This window comes from Sciurus vulgaris (genome assembly GCF_902686455.1).
Source record: "Sciurus vulgaris genome assembly, chromosome: 2".
NCBI lineage: Eukaryota > Metazoa > Chordata > Mammalia > Rodentia > Sciuridae > Sciurus > Sciurus vulgaris.
The window spans coordinates 51,497,242-51,518,273 of NC_136462.1; the positions used below are offsets into that span (position 1 = coordinate 51,497,242).

The 21,032-nt window shown below is 40.4% G+C and overlaps 1 protein-coding gene across 4 annotated transcripts in view; it reads left to right on the forward strand.

Annotated features, from left to right (window-relative positions):
- Positions 1 to 21,032, forward strand: part of NIN (ninein) — a 100,444-nt gene that overhangs the window by 29,300 nt on the left and 50,112 nt on the right. For all 4 annotated transcript variants that reach the window (XM_079118846.1, XM_079118845.1, XM_079118848.1 and 1 more), the window contains exons 5-7: positions 2,609 to 2,778; positions 15,843 to 15,882; positions 17,152 to 17,342. In XM_079118846.1, the coding sequence (XP_078974972.1) occupies positions 2,609 to 2,778; positions 15,843 to 15,882; positions 17,152 to 17,342 (401 nt within the window). The remainder of the gene's footprint in view (positions 1 to 2,608; positions 2,779 to 15,842; positions 15,883 to 17,151; positions 17,343 to 21,032) is intronic.

The window sequence follows — 21,032 nt, forward strand, 5'->3', positions numbered from 1 at the left end:
GGGCCTGGTAAGAAAGAACAAGGCATTCTTTAGTCTAAGTGTACCAATGCCTTAATATCCTGGCCATGGATGGTTTGGTGGACTGCTGCTGTTGACTTCTGAAACCCTGGATGAGACTAATAAGGAGAATCATGTTTTTCAGATGCTTAACACAGCAGTGGCTGTGGACCATGAATGTTCTCTCTGGACCTTTTTATTCTCATGGTCTCTCTCCCCCTCTTATCATATAATTTCAATGACATTAATGTTCTCAATAGAAGAGAAATGTGTAAGAGTGTAATTCTAAGAGATAACTGTTTTTAAATGGTGTGTGAGTCTAATTCTCTTTTGGTCACATGGATGGTTTTGAAAATTCAGTGATAAGGAAACCTTATTTTTCTTTTGTGTGGGCTAATATCTTTATTCCAAAAGATTATATAGTTTAATAGATCTTTCTAGAAATTGACTATCATAGGTACATTCTATAGAAGATATTAACTTAAAGTTTACTCAAAATTGATTATTATAATAGAATATATTTTTTTAAATCTTAAATTCCTAGCAATGCAGAAGTGAATAAATAAGTAAAGCACAACTTCACCAGGTCCCTAATGGTTCACAATCTATTGTCTTTTATTGCTTAGAGAAAGAGCTGTTTGGAATCCACCACTGCTCCCTGCGCTAGGGGGTAGTTAGTAGTAAATAACTAGGGAATTATTTTATCCACAGGTAAGTTTAGGACTAGGTCACAGTGGGGTTTTTTAAGAATGTTGCTTTTTTCCTTTGGAAAAAGTTCAGCCTGCAATTAAGAGGTCCTCTGTCAATTCCATCTCTTGAACGTGACTTTGTTCTCATACTGGGAAAATCCTGTGTTCTATTTTCTGAGGTTATAAGTTTCCTTTTAATCTTTTCCAAGTTCCCTAGTCACTAATGGTGTATCTTGTTGTCTGCCACTAAAATTTAAGAATATCTAATAAATGAAGGATGGTTCTGCATTGCCTCTTATCTGACTAGCATCTGTGGGTGTCAGCTGCCAAGTAGCTCGGGTGTCTGTGCCGCTCCTGAATCCCCACAAGCTGACACACTCCCTTCTGAGAAAAGGTACCTTCAAATATGCATGTGATTTTCAATATAAATTTTATACGTTTGAACATTTCCTGTAAGAGAATCGCTCAACCTAATAAAAATGACTTGACTGGGACTTTTTAAAAGCTGGATATAAATATCACTAGAGATTGTATAGCCAGCATAAATACTTCACTCTGAGCTTTGCTGAGCATTCTCAGAATGCTTCTGACCACATTTGTGAGTCTTGTGAAATCTGAGCTTGTGCCAGAGGAAGGGCAAGGGCTAGTCAAACAGGGTCATCGCCTTCCCTGGGAAGCCATAAAGTAAGGACGAACCTACCATGGTTCCATGGTAGTAGAAGAAGGCTTTTGTTCTTTCAACTTTTATCTAATCAGCCACCTTCATTCTGACTCTGTGTTTACACACCTCACCTAAAAATCATCATGTCTTGAGTTCTGAGATATCTTGTGAAGACTGTCATGTTCAAACAGAACCCATATTGCGTTCTCCAGAGAGACAGTGTGTCTATAGACAAAAAGACCACAGAAATCAAAGCATTGCCAGCCTTTTATATTTTAATTGAATTGTTTGTTCTCCTAATGCTGTGCAAGATACTTTAAAACTCTTCAAGATGACATTCAAGTAGAGTGAAGTATTTATTGTGTTGCTTTAAAGCTGTTCATAGTAGAAAAAGGCTAGTCTGTTATTGTGGTGAAGGTGGTGATGGCAGTGGTGATGGCAGCAGCAGTGGTGGTGGTGGCGAAGGTGGAGGTTGAACCCAAGATGCACTCCGTCAGAAGGCTGAAGTCCTCTTTGAAGGCCAAGAGATGGCTCCCCGCTTATTCACATTCCTTTTTATTTTGTACAACACTGAAGCTCATGAAGAGAAAAATAACACGTCATTTTTCTTAATACCATTTTACATTTGTTACTTTATTCCACAGCTTTTAATTTGATAATGAGATCTTGATGCCCGACTTCATAGAAGTGACTAGCTGTCATTAATTGTTTAGGTCCTGCTGTGTCCATCTCTTTGCTCTACCTTCCTACTTGTCTGATAGATCAGAAAGTAGAATGGTTGACCAAGGAGTCATTGAGGTCAGGGAGTTTGTTTCCAAACTGATGTGGATGCTAACTTTCCTGTGCTGGTGTGAGGTCTGTTGCATTACCATTTTCCAAGACTTCCTCCCAGGTATCTATTTCTTTGTTAATTTTTTTCCCCTCTCCATTCCCTTCTTCATCCCCCACCTGCAGAATACCAGCTTAATAAACAGAAGAACAAAAATAATCTCTCACTGTTTCTGATCTTCTGTAGTTTTGAGTTAAAATCCCTGCTGTTACCATTGCAGATATCTACTTGGGCTGCTATAAATCATTCGAATTAGAAGTTGTGCTTTGCATCTGACCCAATAGCTCACATACGCCCACGGCCACCACAGCTGGCAAACAGTGGTGGTTTATTTCGGGGCTGGTATAAGAGGCTGTGTCCGACAGCTGTGAATGTTAGCTCGGGGCTGAGATTCTCATGTAATGTGGCCTCAACTCTTGTCTCCCTGTCCAGACTGCTCCCTAGAAGCTCAGCCCAAATATGTTAGAGGTGGGAAGCGTTATGGACGAAGGTCCTTGCCTGAGTTTCAAGAATCTGTGGAGGAGTTTGCAGAGGTGACAGTAATTGAACCACTAGATGAAGAAGCGCGGCCTTCACACATCCCGACTGGTGACTGCAATGAGGTAAGGAATTGGACAGCACATGGAGCTGGGGAGCAGGAGTACGGAGCTGGGAGAAGGAAAGGCATCGAAGATGCAAAGCAGACTTTTCTTAGTTACCAACCTCTCGTTAATCTTATTACTTGTCTTTTGGACGTAGAGGTTGATCTTTCTGTTTGAATGTTTTCTCCTTGGTTTCGAGTTTCAGAATGAGTACTGTCATTCTGAATGTGCTTATGTTTAGATTTCAGCTATTTTTATATCATCAGGGGTCTTCTACTTCTAGCTCTTCCTGGGAATATATCCCATCCCCATGGTATATACAGCCTTTTTTTTTTTTTTTTTTTTTTTTTTTTTTAGTAATTTAAAGCGTTAGTAAAATCTTTCCCTTTCCCCCATTCTAAACTATAAAACAACACCCTTTTATAGGTAGGAAATGAAAGCTACATTTTCAAGTAGTTTAAGAGCCTGTATCTTATCTTTTGTGATATGCTAAAGCAGCTCTTATAGCTCTTATACTCCATTCTTGCCTCAAGATACCAAGCAGGGACACTTTCCCTCTGCTCAGCAGTTGCCACTGTTCTTCCTGCTGGTTCTGACACACCCAGGTCTGTCTCCCTCTCCAGCATGTCTCCCTCCCTCAGCTCCCTCTGTTCACTTTGCATATTGTCATGATCTACCAATAAAGGAGCAGCAGTAACATTTTCTTTATTCTTTTTTATGGCTCATTTACCAGCATCCCACTTACAGAATATGATTGAAAATGCCATGCTGAGCAAGCTCTAAATATTTCTTGCAAATCCCAGCTCAGATTGGGGCTGCAAATATTTCAAATACTAATATACACTGGAAAAGAGACAGAGCACCTCAACTTCCTGAAAGTGGTCTGTAGATTGCCAGCTAATTGAGTGTGTGTTCATGGCTGTCTAACACCCATGCTGAGCTCACTAAAATCTACAGGAAACATGCTTCCAATATTTCTCCAGCAATCATACATCTGGTATCCTCAACTTTCCAGAATACTCACAAACCCAGAGTTAACTAGAAACCCAAGTATTGAGCAGAAATGAAACTGGCAATAAATACTGAAGTTTACAAGAACATACAAGCAGTCTGCCAAACAGAAGAAGTCTGCATCATTTTTTAAAACAAATGCTATTTGTCCTCACCCTAGAAGTGACAGAATTGTGAGTGGGAAGAGAAGAAAAGCAACTAGGGAAGGGGATTGTGGGTGAGACATAATGGCTGAAAACAAGGAGAAGGGAAACGCTGCCTGGAACATCAGGGTCCCCTGGGTGGGTCAGTTGGGCAGGGGTTGTTTCCACTTCAAGTACAGTTTTAGTGGTCTTCCCCTGTCTCAGGTCCCTTTGAAAATTCAGATTTCCCAGGAAAACACATAAACCCACATGCACAAAACTTCACATATACAATTTCAAGGAGGCAAGTAATTGACATATTTCAGTGTTCATAACACTGTTTATCTTGCATAAGAGAGGTATCATTTCACTACATAAAGTCCATTTCATAACTCTGGGTAGGGTGAAATAAGTGAGATGCTTCTCTCTGAAAAAAAAAATGGCAATGCATATATATATATATATATATATATATATATATATTTTTTTTTTTTTTTTTTTTTTTTTTTTTTTTGCGGGGGGTGCTGGGGATCAAACCCAGGGCCTTGTGCATGACAGGCAAGCACTCTATGAACTGAGCTAAAAATGATTAAAATGTCTCAAACACTTTAGTAGGTATGTTTTATTTGGAAGCGACTTTTAAGTCCAATATCCAATTCGCCAACTGTTCTTAAGAGATTATTATTTGGTGTTAAGAGATTAAGTGGTTACTTATTTTTTGATATGATACCCCATAAGTTCTTGGGCAGAGCTGACAGTTGCTGTCAATGCATTTCTTATATTCTTATTATATCTTATCTACTGGACTCCTAGTGAGAGTCATGTAAAAAGTGAAACTTTGGTTTCATGTATAAATAAAAAGAAGAGTTGAAGTCTAAGCCTGGGTAAAATCTTTCTACTTGTAAAGATTGTATTGGAAGAGTCATTCCAGCCTCAATGTGCTTTCCTTACATCCTCCAGAAACCTCTTGGGTATAACCACTTGATGCTATGTACAGAATCTGCAGTGTTCTCCAGGTTCCTTCAGTAGAACTGCAGATAGAGGCCCAGAGAGGATCATTTCTCTGGATTTCTGTTCTCAGCAATCCTGCTTCCATAGATTGTTAAGCCATTCTTGCCCTGCCCTTTTTTTTTTTTTTTTAATTGCCAAAAGTGCGTTCAAATGAAAGCTCAATCACTTCTTGCCTAAAAATGAAGTGTTTTATAAGTGAATCCTGTCATTTTTTAAAACAATTCATCTCTTTAAAAAATTAATAGGTTCTCACTGAGTGCAGTGGTGCACACCTATAATCCCAGCAGCTCTGGAGGCTGAGGCAGGAGATGAGTTTAAAGCCAGCCTCAGCAAAAGCAAGTGCTAAGCAACTCAGTGGGACCCTGTCTGTAAATAAAATGCAAAAATAGGTCTAGGGATGTGACTCAGTGATCAAATGCCCTGAGTTCAATCCCCCTTAACAAAAAAAAAAAAAAAAAAAAAAATTAAAAACTTCTCATGTAGCATTTTCAACACTCTCTTTGGTAATTAAAATGGCAAATCCCAGCCCTATGCAGCAACCCCAGTTGCAGATCACACTCACTGCTGTAGTCAATGCACACGGCCTCACAGTGTTCTTTTGTCAGCCTGCTGGTCCTGTTGCACACCCCATGTGAACATGGCATTCCTATTCCTGGCCACTTTCTGCATTAGCCTCAGCAGTAGAGAGTCACTCAGTCAGCCAGCAGAAGTTCATATGCTGGGAGGCACAGGCCCTCTCTGGAAACCCTGTCCCCTTACAGAAGCTGTCTAGGTCTCCCAGAAGTTGGAGTAATCTTCCCCATTCTAGAGTGGCTCCCACTGGGGAGTGCGGGGCAGAAGCAATTCTTAGTGATCTGTGGAGGGTATTTACTCTCACAAGGTGTCTGAACCTATCAGGAGTTCTTTATTGTACAGTTGGCTTCTTTTTTCCTCCCATTTTGGTTGCCTGAGTCCCTCTTGTCCCATCTTTGGAGGTACTATGAATCTATCCCTTGGGCTCATACTTCACATCAGTGCCCCCAGGCAATACTGAGGGAGGGCGTAGGCCTGGTTCTCCCCTGATGTAAATATTTCATAGGAAATAGCCAGATGGGCAGCTAGAGACAGCCTTCTTAATCAAGTCGTGGATTTGATTCCTGGGCCCTGGCTTAGGAGAAGGTAAGATTCTTGGCTTGCCTTAGGTTTGCAGTTTCTGAAAGGAACTGTAGAGTTTCTGGATGAAGACAGTTCTCAAACCTGAACCTGTTGTCAGAAGTTAAAAGAGGGGAGGTCTACCCAACAAGAGACTAAATTTTTACTCCTTGTTGAATCAAACAATAGTTTTATTTACCTGAGGACTTGCCGAGGGGTGGGCAGTAGGAGGAAGCAGTGTCAGCACCTGTCAAAGCTGTCCCCAGGTGACTTGTTTCCTGCTAGGAACTCATCTCATCAGGGTAAGTGAGCAGTCATCTGAAAAGACAAAGCAATACCTCCTCCCCCTTGCCCTCTAGGGCTACCCCATAGTAAGGGAGGTTGCTGTCACTGACAAGAATTCATTCGTAGGTCCTGGATTACTGGTTCCCAGTGTTTTTCTCCATCCTTATTTGAGAGGCATTTTACAAGCAAAACCAAAATTATCAGTAATTCTCAGCAGACATAATTCTCTGCAGTCTACCTATAACTCCACCCTTTCTCTCCCACTCAGGAAAACATCTAGAAATACAGATGAGCATGAACGAGGCTATTATGGAGATTGCTTTGAAGCAACTATATTTATATTTAATGTAAGTCCCATGTGAAGCTTCAGGCTTCATTAGCCACAAGCAACTCGGAGCTCATCTGGGGACTGTTCACGGTGCACCATTGTGATGTGCTATGGGTGAGAACCCACATTGTCACTGTGGGGTAGCTCCCTTCCTGCGCAGAACATAGGAAAACACACCTTGTTACAAGGTGTTTTTTGTTTCACTATATCTGTGTTAAAGCCTCAATATAAGTTGTAAACATTTTAATAGTCTCCATCCTATCTCCCCTCCCTCCCCCAGTGCTTTTATCAGGCAATTTGATTCTTTCCTGCTGAAACTGAGACTCTCTAACCTAGCTATTAAGCATGTCTCCCCTACCAAGTTTAGTTTAGAAGGCAATAAAGCCCTTCTGTAGGGAAAAGACTGCTGTAATCTCGCTAAATTTTCAACACTGAAGTGCGGTGTTTCAGAATTTCATTTGGAAACCCTGAAGCAGAATGTGCTAATTCACAAGTGACAGGTAGGTCCCACTTGCAGTCTGCAACATGCATTCAACTTCCAATTTAGTGTGTTTCTGTGGCAAATGGATCCCTTGGGCATCTGACCTCTCATCTGGGTAGTATCAAAAGAAAAGCGGTGATTTTTCTTTTTTCATGGTGTCATTTTCACTGAAGTCAATTCAACAGGACATTCTATTTTGAATTAATTCAGGCAAATAAAGAACACAGTCTTGATTCCAACCTGAGGTGCGATTAATGAGAAGGTTTTGGTTGTTGCTATTTGTTCTTTACTTCATTAAGAAACAGAAGTGAGATTTTCAGGTTTGGAAGTATACATTTTTCCTCTGTTTTTATGTGGGATCTACTGAACTGACCTTGAATTTTATGCTCATGTTTCTTTTGAGGTAGGTGGAGAGGAGGAAAAGAAAAACACTAATTCTCAATTATTCTCTTCTGTATTCTTCAGACCTGGTAGGAAAGACTGTGCAATTAATACATTTGGGGCAGGGCCACTTTGCTTTCTGTCCTGGTTGAAAACAGGGGACACCTTGTTAACTGTTTTCCTCCACAGGGAACAGATAGGTCTAGTAAGATTCTTATCAAGAATAAGAGGCCATAACAATGATTTCTTCAACTCTAGACAATAGTAGTGTAAGCCAAAACGGTTGGCTTGCACAGTGCAACTTAAGTGAGAACCTGGGAGAAAAAGTTAAAGCTGATTGCCATATTTGCCCAAGGATGGACAGGTGGATCCAGGCTTTGTGTTAGGACTACAGAAGTGACAGGACAAGGGTAGTAGTTGTTGAAAGGCACCCACACCAAAACCAAAAGCTGACTTTGCTACTCCGAATACAGTCAAACTTCTTTAAGAAGTGTGAAACTAACTTATCTTTCCCTTATGTTCATTTTCATATATGCATAACTTTGTAGTTAAACTTCATGAATTATTCATTTACATAGTATAGAGTCAATATTTAATTCTGGAGCAGACTTCTTAACTGAGAGAAGTTCTGCTGAGATCTTTTGTAGTGGAAGCACAGCTATTTTCTCTTTACTCCCCTGTTATATTTTTTTGTTCCGGTCTTTGACAAAGTAAGCAGTTTCATTACTATGCCATTTACCCCATCAAATTCTGTGATGTCCTCAGGATGTATGTTTGATTTGTTTATTTGTTTAGTACCAGGGATTGAACTCAGGGGTACTTAACCACTGAGCCACATCCCCAGCCCTTTTTATTTTTTATTTTGAAACAGGGTCTCACTAAGTTGCTTAGGCCTTGCTTAGTTGCTGAGGCTGACTTTGAACTCATGATCCTCCCGTCTCAGCCTCCCAAACCACCTGGATTACATGCACCACTACGCCCGACTAGGATGGATGTATTTATTAATGGCATCCCAGTCTTTGCCTTTATGTTTCTTTAGTCTTAATTAGATCATCTGGCTATTTCCAGAGATGAAACACTCATTCCAGATGCGATTGTAGATTACTTGAAAGTGATCTGAGAAGCCCCTTTGAAGCTAATACAACATCTGTCTAACAAGACTTTCAGACCTTGGTGTCCCAGTGAACCTTCCTGACTTGATCCTAGAGAGAATTCCCTTGGAATCTAGCCCCACCTCCTTCCAGATCAACAATTTATTTTTTTATTTATTTTTAATTTTTTGGTACCAGGGATTGAATTCAGGGACACTCAACCACTGAGCCATATCCCCAGCTCTTTTTTGTATTTTATTTAGAGTCAGGGTCTTACTTAATTGCCAAGGGCCTCACTAAATTGCTGAGGCTGGCTTTGAACTTGAGATCCTCCTGCCTCAGCCTCCCAAGCCACTGGGATTATAGGCATGCACCACCATACCCAGACAGATCAACAATTTCTAATATACATTTTCTATGAGAAATCTGAAACAGATAAAAAACAAAAATTAATTTTAGTAATGATTAAACATTTTCCAAATATACCATTAAATATGTTCCACATAGAAAAGTAGTGTTAACTATCCATTGAGCAACTCTGATGAGCAGAAAGGACATAAAAATGTGCCTTCCCTTTGAAGACTTTGAAATCCAGTAATCTAAAGCAGTCTCCCAACCTTGATAGCAGAAGACACAGCTCAGACTCTTTGATTCCATGTTTCCTTACACCTGTGGTACTGAAGATTTTCTGGCAGTGTAGTAGGATGTGTTTGAATTTAGAAATCGTGCATTCATTCCTGTTATCCCCAGCACTTACTTGTAGCATTTAATTGCTTTTAAAGATTAAGGCATTGATTTGCATTCTAGTCATGACAGCCTGCCACTGAGCAGCTTATCCTGGAGTTCAGAATAGAGACTCGAGCTGAGCTGTCAGGCCCTCCTTTGCCTTTTCCTTCCAAGGCAGCAGAGTGGGAAATGAGTCCCAGTCCCAGGAAAAGTATGTCCTATTGAAACAAAAGCAGCCCTCCTAGGCACACTTAGCTTCCAATAACCAGCTCAGAGTGCAGACCTTACAAATATGTAGGCCTGTGAGTGAACTGTGCCACTGACACTGGGTTCTAAAAAGTCCTGACATGTTTTTCATAGACATTCTCCCTAAACAAATTTCTGGGTTTTTTGTTGTTGTTGTTGTTGTTGTTGTTTGTTTGTTTGTTTTTTGTTGTTGTTGGGTTTTTTTTTGTCAGTGTCTTGCTTTGCTAAATGTGCTTCCCTTCCCTTTTAAAAGGGATACTCCAGCTCAGTTTCTCTGGGGAGCTTTGCTATTCTAGTAAATTTCCTTCCTCTTCTCTCCAGGCTTACAAGGCCTTCCCCATTCAAAAAAGAAACTGCTTCATGCTCTGGGGCTGCTGAAATCAGCTCAGCAACCTCTGCCGCGAAAGAATAGCCCTGTGTGTGCCCCCATAATCATTTTAATTAGCCGTACATTCTGTGGGGCACAAAGGTCTGCGCTGGAGCAGATGGCTTGTGGGGGGTGGCAACTGGGCTATTGTGGGCAGGGGCCGTACCAGACCCAAAGGCTGCAGATGCTGGCCCGGCCTTGAGGCTGGAAGCCGGGGATATGAGAGACTCAGGCCATCTGCTCTGCAGTCCACCCAAGCAGGTGTCCCTGCAAAAAGCATTCCTGAAATTGGTGCCCTCTGTGCAACTGAAGTGTTCAGGGCACTTCATCCAGCTGTAGGACAACCCAAGAGCCATCCACGATGGCCAGCATGACATTGAGATGTGCAGTGGGCATAGGGGCTCCCTTTATCTGCCTCAGGGGTTGGGGACTGCTTTCTGAAGTAACTGTTTTGGGACTGGGCAACCTGTAACTCTCTCCCCTGTCTGCTCTCAATGGGGCTGTTGGCCAGTACACTTGGCATGTTAATGAGGAAGCACAGGACAGCCCCTGCCAGCTGTGGCAGCCCAGGAGACATCGTCTGCAAGAGAAGGTCCCCTGGGGAGGCTCTGATCCTAAATTAAATCAAAAGATGATTGCTTCATCATAATCATCATATCAAAACTGTAGATTTTGGTTTTTTTCCTCCAACTTTGTTAATGTGTAATTGACAAAAGTTCTGTATGTCTATGATATACACATGATGTTTTAACACAAGTGTACATTGTGAAATGATTAAATCAATTTAGTCAACATATCAAAGCAGTAGTTTTTAAAGGATCTCTTCTGTGTTATTCTTCTAGCTGGCACTGGTCAGTCAGTCTACTGTTTCTTCTGCCCTTGTCCTACTTTTGAACATCCCATTAGGAGGATTCATAATTGTAATACTTATTTACTTCACAAATGCTCAGGGCTTAAGTCATAGCAGGCACTCTTCCAAGTGCTTTCCAAAAATGAAGCCTAACTTTGGAGCCAAGTATTGTTACTTATGCATAAGAAAACTGAAGCACACAGAGATTAAGTGACTTGCTGAAGGTCACCCTGGCAGTAAAGGTCAAAGGTGAAAATGAACCCACTAGTATAGCTCTGAAGTCCAAACGCCTAACCATATCATGGTTCCAGCTTAAATGATGATGATAGCTGAGTTTCTTAAGTGCCAAGCACGTGTCTCCACATCCCAAAGTAAGTAGGAGTGTCATCCCAGTTGGCAGATAAAGTAAGGTACTGGGGAGGTCTCAGCAAGTGGTTAAGCCAGACCAGACAGTCTCTCTGCCAAGCCTTTGTGCTTATCCATTCTGCAACTTTGCCTGCAGAGTTGGGAGGGGCTGAAGTCCTACAGAGTAATGTTTAAGTGCATTAATACCCATTCTGTCTCCAGTGAGAAGCTACATTAGATTTCAAAGAAAGAAAAGGAAAATCCTTCCTCATGAATTCAGTATTGCAAATGCATCCAGCAACTGTCCCTCCCTTCAGCCTGGCTCATCCAAAGATTTTCATGATTATATCCCTTCCAGTGCTCCTGACAGATCAGTGTCTAGAGGCCACCTGCCAGCTTTCACTACACTGGGGAAACCATCAGCAATTAAGGGACCCTGTTCCAGAATGATGGCTCCTTTTATTGGTGCTGTTTCAGTAGCTGAATGATCTAATCCCCCAACCTTCTAACCTGCTCTCCTCTCCTTCTCCCCCAGCTTTTTAATTGGAATGACTGGCTCCAGGCAGTGAGAATGAAAATAAATGAGCTGTGAATGAATTGGATCTCCCTCCCCCCAAACCTCACCCCCTGAAATTGCAATTTAATAACAAACTTCCAGCCGCCATGTGCTTACCCTCAGTGAGACTAGGGAGAAGCATGGCAGATATCATATCTGAGTAATAAACTTTGTCGCCAGTTGAGGTGGTCTTAGAATGGAAATGTGCCCATTAGTATAAGCTTGCTTCTTCTAGCAGGCTGGCTCCTGTTTCTCAGAAAGTGTGGTGGGAGAAGTGCTTGGGAAACTGTTTCCCCTAGACTTCAGAATATGTTTAAATCATCCCTTACCCCACCACCTCCAATTGCCTCATGAGTTTATATGAAACCTTTTAAGTGAAGGTGCTGCCTGGGGTTCAAAAACTGTACCATACCTGGCCTTCTTGGATTGGACTGACTCAAGGGGGATGATCTTAGTCTCCCAGGCAAGTCTCAGGAAAGTGTCTCAGACCTTTCCACATGCCACTAAGCTCAGAGGGCACTGGCCTTGGTAGCCCTTTGCCTACCCAAGCAGCATTCAGGCACCCACCAAGTCTTCTCCATCCGTCACAAGGCAGGAGGGTATTGCAGGTGTTGCAGAATGGTACTTACCAAAGGAAGATAAGTACATTCTTCCTTCAACCCCCTCCCCAAGTCACAAGAATTAATTTAGTGAGAATTTGAGGGCATTTGGGCAAAAGACATAGTGAAAGTTGTGCCTATTTATGTTGCATCAACAGCATTTATAACAGTAGAGGAAATGGAAAATTGCTTCCTGTGGTTCCTCAACCAAAACGTATCTATTTTTATTATCTCCATATCCTTCCAGTTTTTGTCTGTTTGTATAAATATTTTTGCCAGCAGTAATCATAGTGTAGATGGCATTTTTGTTATGCTCTTTCATTTAGTGTTTGTTGGGATTTTTTTTTTCATGTTCCTTCATGGTTTCTTAATTATTTTTTTAATGACTATATTATGATGTATCATTATACTTTATGCCCCCATTGTTGAATATTTAAGCTGTTTTCAATATTTTATTGTTACAAAAAGTGCTATAATACACATATTTATGCCTGTGACTTTTTTCTTTCTATCTTTGATTATATTGCCTTTGGCTAGCCAAGCAAATTTATTGGGACAAGGAGTATGAATATTTTTATTGCTTTTGACACATAATGCCATTTTCATAAGTAAAAGAATAATATTCATTTACATTGCTTCAAGTAATATATAAAAAGGCCTATTTTAAACTGTAATGATTGTAATAGGAGTTATATCTTAAAGTTATCTTTTGCTAATTTAATACAAACAATTATGATTTCTTGGTTTTAATTTATACCCACTTTTGGTACTGAGAAAAACCTTTCCCCAAATTCGTTCAATTTTGTTGCCTCTTATGTGAATTGTCAATATTATTTGCATCACTGTTAGAGACTTGACTTTTTTCTTATCAATTTAAATGAATAAGGGACACATCCTCAGGCCTACCCAAATGAATACTTTAAATATAGTAATGAAAAAAATTTCTACAAATATAAATATATAAATTTAATATCAATTATATGCACACCTGTCTAATAAAACCAACATTTTATATTGCTTAGGCACAATTCTAATCACTTTACTCTTACCTATATGAAATCTGTACTATACTGTTTTATTCCCATTTTATAGATAGGTCAAGAAACTTGCCTAAGTCAACCTGATAGATAAGCCAGGATTTGATACCAGGCAGTCTGGCTCCCAGGTCTATGCTGTAGGCTTCACACTTGATCTCTTATTAGTTGGGTTGAGAATTGAGGAAAGAAAGCAGCAAGCAGGTACTGTCCCAGTCAACCTGAAATATGCATGTAGTCCCACAGACCATGAGATGTTGGAAAACAGTATATTAGAGCACCTTGGTTCTTTGAACTCAATTTTAAAATGAATTGAGATGTGAATAAACAAATGTAATAAATCAACTTCTGTGTAACAACACATAATTTGTTGCTTTAGAATTGTTACCAAGGATTCCTTGCAGGTATGTGTTGGTGTTGCATGTTTCCAAGTAGATATCCCAGCTGGGGCTCTCCTTCTGGTTTGGGTTCAGTGATGACTTATTCTCCTGCTGTTTCTCCCATCAGTGTCTGCTATTTTAAAAAATCATCTCATTTGTGGTGTGAGAGGTTTTATTTTGACCTATAATTCTTAGATCATAAACCCTATTTGATTTGTTGTAGGTGGGCTTAATGGATTTAGTTCTAGGGTGTTTAAATAATGAATAATGAATTTTCACAATTGTGGATGCCACAGTAGAGTGAGCATTTAAATCATTTGCTCTATTGGATAAGGATAAGGAAATAAATACGGAGGGACAGGCAGACTGGATGCTTTTACTAGTGGGGCTTTATTGATTTAAATTTCATATATAAAATGCAGTTGAATTCTGACCAGAAGTAAGTGAGGAAATCCATGGAGAACTGTTGACTCTGCCACTCACCTCTTGTCCCCGCCCTGCCTTACACAGCCACCCGTGAGCTGATAAAACTATAATCAAGAAAAAATGCAGGTCACTCTGTGCCCTACTGATTCAGTTTCCATCACCACCTTGTATACTAGTGACTTTCAATTGTAACCTGAATGAGCCATGGTGAACATACTCATTTTGTTGCCTTCCATATGACACGAATAATCCGTCTCAGCATTGTCAGTTTGGGGTTTCCCTTGAGGCAAGCTCCTGAATCTGTACTATCTTCAGTGTCTTTCTAAGTATAATAAGGTTCTATGAAATCATGGTCGATACTCGATCCTCATTTAAGAGAACTACAGACAGTGTGGAGAATGAGGTAGATGTGCTTAAGTGACCCAAAAGGAGAACCTCAACTCATGCCAACTTGAACAAACTACTGTTTAATCCAAGGACTCTTCAGGTGGCACTCCATCTGCCTTGAGGAATCCAGGTCTGGAGACAGGAGGCAATGAGACCTATTTTTGCTGCTGAGTTTATTTCAGGATTCAAAGAAATTAACTCATCTTAGGTAGTTTGACCACCCCAGAGAATGGGCTGGTTATTTGCCATCAACGGCAGCTGCCTTCATAGAGTTGTATTTCTGCCTGAGGTTTAAAATCTCCCAGTAGGAGTGGGAGCACTGGGTTGCTGACTGGAGAGGCTGAAGTCACTGAAGACCCATGTTTGCAGCTGGCTGAAGAAGATTGCAAAGTAGGGCAACAGCAGACTTTGGTCCCGACTTGTGCTCTTGGCTGGGTGGTTTTGCCAGTACATAAACCACATGATGTGACCCTGGGGAAGACTCACTAAAAAGTAGTGAGAAGATGGCTAAATGGTCCAATATAGATAAGGTTTACTACTTTTACTGAAATTTTCTAGTAATATATAATTTTCTAGTAATCTATATTTAATTTAACTCAAGCTTTCTAGCCTTCATATTTTGGTTTGCATCTCTCTGCTCACTGTGCCACAGGCACACAAAGCTCATTTATTCCCCCTTGCTTCAGCAAATGATAACTTCTCCCTCCTTTCCCTTCACTCTCTGTAGTTCATCCTTGGGGGTTTCAGCTTAGACCTTGCTTCTTCCAGGAAATCTACCCTGTCTACTGAGTCTGAATTTGTCTCATGTAGGCACCATCATAGCATCCTGAATTCTCTGTCACAACACTTAAAACATCATCCTGTGTACTTCCTGTTTTCTTGTCAGCATGTCTTCATTAGCAATGTACACTTTGTGAGACAGGAAATATGCTGGTTCTGCTCATAAAGACCTAGCACAAAAATAAGCATTCAGTACACATTTATTGAAGAACAAGTTCATAAATGCATGCATACAAACCTTTGTTTTCTTGATGGATTCTGAATATTTGCTTCAGCTTAGTTTAATGGGTTTTGCTGTTGAATAAGTGACCTCCCAGATGAGAAGGACAAATCCCTGGTGAGATTCTGCAGAAGACCATATTCAGTGTCACAGGAGTCACCTGGTTAACTGAAGAGAACCCTCCTGGATAGAAACATTGGCAGGCTGTAAAATCATATGACCACCCAGATGATGATTTCAGAGCCAGAAAGTGATCTGGTCTAGGAAAAGCTAGAATTTCTTTCTGAATAATTTCAAAAGCACACTAATCATCTCTTGTCCTCTGTAGCACTGGAAGACGGAACGCGGTGAAGAGTATGAAGCAGAAGGTAAGAGCTGAGCATGTGGGGACCTGCTGGGGAGGGGAGGCCTGGGCTGGGCACTCCCCATACCCTACCTCCTGCATCTTCTCTGGAGGCTGGTTAGGAATAAACGTTAGGAACAGCAGCTACAAAAAATTCAATCCCAGTTGATAGCTCATAGTTTTAAACTCCTAGCTTTTAACATCATGTAAAAGATGGCAACTACAATGTGGCTAACTTCTCTTTATAAAGACTCTTTAATTAATTGAACAGCACTAACCTAAATAGTAGCCTACCCTAAATAGTATTTTAATATGCATCCCTTATAGTTTCCAGTGTATGTAAGCATTAGAACACGTTGATCCTCTGACCACCAGGTGGCACTGAGGTCCAGCTGACAAGCTCTCAAACCATTTCACTGCCTATCTGGGATTAACTGTTCTTAAATGTAATTACAACATGTTCTCTCTAGATCTCCAGCCTGGAAAGACACAGCAGTAATGGGCTTAATTTTTGTCGATAAATAGCAGAAATAGCACTGAGTGCTCCTCTCAACCCTCTGAGGTTCCTCCAGGCACACAAAATTGTGCTAGTAATTATCTCATGTTTAAGTGACAACTTTACAGACTCTCTAATATGTAAGTGGACAATTTAGAAGTAGGCACTTTTAATAAAGGATAAATAGTCTTGATGTTTAAATAAATAGTTTGATTTCTGTCTTCAAATAGAACTTACCCTTCATATTACAGATGATTAGGAACTTGGAGCTTGCAACCCATGAGTCTTTCAAGTTGGATTGTTTGGTTTCTATAGGTCAGAATATTCATGTACAGACTCTGGAAAGAGGCAAATCTTGAGATGATCATCATGAAATATTTTTTTTTCTTAGTAAAAGATACTCTAGTACTTAGAAATTAGAAATAAAACTGGAAGCTGTAGTTGTAGCAGGGCTTGTAACACTTCGGGGTGGCTCTCAACCAGCCTTCTTATGTGATCACCTGACAGCCTAAATTTGTGTTGTTAGGTGAAATAAAACAGGTCTCAGAGCTTGTGCAGTATTGCACAGGAAGGATATTCCTTACTCAGGTTGACTGCCATGGAGCAAAGAATTGCCTGTTGGTTCTAAAAAAGTACCTGTAGGAACATCAGGACCAAAATAAGAATGAGATCAACATTTCTTGTAATATTCAACTTTTTCTTATAATATTTATTTTCAAAAAGTACATTTTTTTAAGAATAGGCACTCACTCTTTGCAATTCCTTTGGAAGACAACACAGTATGCACTCTGATTTCAGGCCAGCTACGGTTTTGGAACCCAGATGACTTGAGTGCCTCACAGAGTGGGTCTTCCCCTCCCCAAGACTGGATAGAGGAGAAACTGCAAGAGGTTTGTGATGATCTGGGGATCACCCGGGATGGTCACCTGAACCGGAAGAAGCTGGTCTCCATCTGCGAGCAGTATGGTTTGCAGAATGTTGATGGCGAGGTAAGCCTTACAGTGTGTTTTGATTAGGAAATAATAATGATGATAAACTCTTAGCCTGCCACACGCTGGGAACAGCTATATCACAGCTTCCTGCAGCTTGTTAGAGATCATTTTCTTCTAAGAAGTCTTCTTAAAGATTTCGTCTTTGATGAATTTATATTATATTATGGGAAAGAAAAACTGACACTAGCTGACACTTTGCGCATACTGTGTACCCCTCAGAGTGCTAAGCCTGTTACCCCATATGAGATTATCAGACTCTAGCTTCATGAGCTACCATGTCAACAGGTGTCAATCACAGAGGAAAACTTGGGGAAACATGGTGGAAAAATTAAGCAGGAAGTTCCACACATATAAGTTGGGGGAATATAAGGCCAGGCTAGTAAGTTTAGGTTTTTGGAAAGATTCAATGTATCCCTGGGTCCTTAAGCAGATTGAGCAATACATAGGAAAAGCTTATTTGCTGCGGGTGGTCTGAGCTGCTGTTGCCTATTGTATGAGGAGAGCCTTGGGTTAACTACCGCAACCAGGGGTTACTACCATTTTCTGGTCATGAGAAAATGGAAAAGGGCAAGTTGGTTGTTTTGAAAGTACAGAGTCTTGCAGGAGCCACCCAAGAATCTTACTTGGCAACATTTAGGCTTTACATTTTCTGAAAAGTTTAGAGGGTCCCTGTAGGACTGAATACATGAATAGCTGTGAAACATAAAAATGTAAATAATTCCAAGAGATGTCTTTTGAAAAGCTAAAAATAAAGATTAGAGAGTTAGAGGTTAGGGCTACAGTTGTAGCTTTGGGGTCTTTGACTATAATGATATTTGAAACCATGGCTGTCTGCTTGCTCAGGGGATAAGTGGTATTATTTTCCTACCCCCCCAAAAGAAGTTTATAATCAAAAGCTTCCCAGTAGCCTGGCTTGCAGAAAAGTTATTTTTTTTTTTTAATTTTTTTCCTCCTTCCTGTGCATGTAACCATTGTATACCACTTGACTACCTTTTTAATGGTTCAGTGGTGATTTATTTTTCAATGGTGGCTCTTGAGTCACAAAATTCAATTCATCCTCCTAATTTATAAACCAGTGTAGTACCCAGAACCTGGGGTTGTTTTTGCCAAGAAATATTGCACAAACTTGGATTATTTATCCAAAAACAATTCTTGGAATAAACAGTAGTCATTCTCAGGGAACACTGCCACATAAGAGTGGTAGAGTTCCCAAAACCTGTGAAAAAAATGGCACAGTTACTTTTCTTTGGTTCGAGGGTGAATAAAGGATTGCTTATTAAACATAGCTTTTATTTAGTGGTTTTTGGGGTTTTTTCCCCCCTCCTAAAGAAAAACCGTGAGATGATCTAGTACTTTTTATGACTCACTCTAAACCACAGAGGAACTGGGAGTTAAAGATGATGTCATTAACATGCTACTTGAAATCCTAGATTTTACAACTGAAAGCAATTTGAGCTTTAGTCACCGGTTTTTTATATAGGCAGTGAGATCACTGCAGCCCACTGTTGTCATAAGGAGGAACTGGAGCCACCCTCTTACAGCTATAACTAGCACTCTGCTTTCTAGCAGGGAGGACAACTGAGGGGCAGGGATGGCAAACCAGCATCCCAGATGCCACATCTAATCCCAAAGTCATTTTCTTTGGCCAGCTCAAGGTTTTAAAAATTAAACTGTGTGGTACACTTTAAATTTGGGAGATTTTCCTTTAAAAATCCAAAGATCTTGTCCCATTCTGCAGGCTGTGAGATGCAGCAGGCTCCTTGGGAAGGGCATACAGTCAGGTGTCCAGTGAGTCCTCCCCACTTGCCAATGTATTAAAGTCATCCTCTCCATTCATCTCTATCACCTTCTGGCCCTCTGCTGGTATAATGGGTTTTTGATCTCTATCCTGGTACATTATTTTCTAACTTACACTTTGGAAAATCAACTGCTTAACGACCTGGCCAGTGCATCATGAGGAGCGCAAATGTTCTTGCAGTTCTAAATGTGGGTCCTGTGTATGAAAGTGGTACCCAGTTGCCTGTTTCACCTGTGTTTTTTCTGCTTATCCCTGACCATCTTCCCCTCTTCTGAATTCATGTCCTCTTATGAACCACTTGCCCACTCACTCACTCGCCCCCCAATTTCAAAAAAATGGCAGGATTTACTTGCTTCACCAATTTGAGTGGACCAAACGATGGGTGTTTAGGCCACCTGAAAGCCACACTGATTTTGCCAACATCACAAGGTCAAGCAGTGTGGGTCTAAAGTAAAATGTGCCTTGCTAATGTCAGTCCGGGCACCTGGATTTCATCATAACTTCTGGTTTGGTGGTTCTGAAAGCTGTCTCTTCCTCCTCCACCACCTCCTCCTCCTCCAGGAGAGTGTTCTTTAAAAAAATTTTTTTATTGGCACATATTAATCATACAGAACAATGGGTTTCATTGTGTGTATTTGTACATGCATATAACATAATTTGATCAATTTCATTCTCCAGGTTTTGATCAATTTCATTCTCCTTGCCCTCTCCTTCTTTTTCCCCCTGATCCTCTTCCCTAATGGTTTCCCTCTCATTTTCACAAGATCCCCCTTCTTCCCTCTAGTTTCCACATATGTCATATTTCATATATGACACTTGCCTTTCTGAGCCTAGCTTATTTTGCCTAACATGATGCTCACAATTCCATCCATTTTCCTGCAAATGACATAATTTTGCACTTCTTTATGGCTGAATAAAACTCCATTCTCTATATATACATTTTCTTTATCCATTCATCTGTTGAAGGATATCTAGGCTGATTCTATAGCTTGTCTATTATGAATTGTGCTGCTTTCAACATGGGAATGCACGTGTCACTATAGTATGCTGACTTTAACTCTTTTGAATAAGTGCTGAGGAGTTGTATAGCTGGATCATATGGCAGTTGTGTTTTTATTTTTGGAGGAACCTCCATACTGACATAGGAGAGTGTTCTTTTGGTTGATGAGAATGAGACTGAAAAGCTAAGGGACGTTGGCAGCCTCTGCAGCTTATCCCAAATGCCTTTCCATGGATTTGATTACTAGATTGAATGTTAGAAACTGTTATTTGTTCCAAAGATTTCTACCCTTTAGAATAATTTCCTTGTCTCAGAGTCCTCTCCAGAATGGAGACAGATATTTCCTATTTGGTGTGAATTGGAACAACAACAACCAAAAAAAAAAAAAAAAAAAAAAAAACAATTTTTGGGATAAAAGAGATGCCTCAAGCACTTACATAAAGAACAACATCGATCATGAGATGATACAAATCATAGCAACAGTCCAGATTTAAGAAATGAACATTAAAATTATGAGGATGTTCCCAGAGAATTTAAACCTGTGTTAGGATGGACCCAGTTATAAGTTTTAAGCCATAAGAGTAAATTTGTTGTTGATTTTGTCTTCTGCTACTCAATGGCCCAGGCTTCCCCTGGGAGCTCATTAGAAATGCAAAATCTCAGACACCTCCCTCAGATTTACTATAGCAAAATCTGCATTTTAACAAGATCCCTATGTGATATATGTTTGGTTCATGGGAGGTGTATTCCTATAGAAAAAGATCTGCCCCACAAAATAAAGGAAATCTGACTTCCAGTAGGAGATCTTTGCCTTTCCTCCCTGTCTTGGGGCTGCAATCATGTGCATTGGTCTGTTCCTCTTCCCCTTCATCTGTGGGCCTAAGGAACA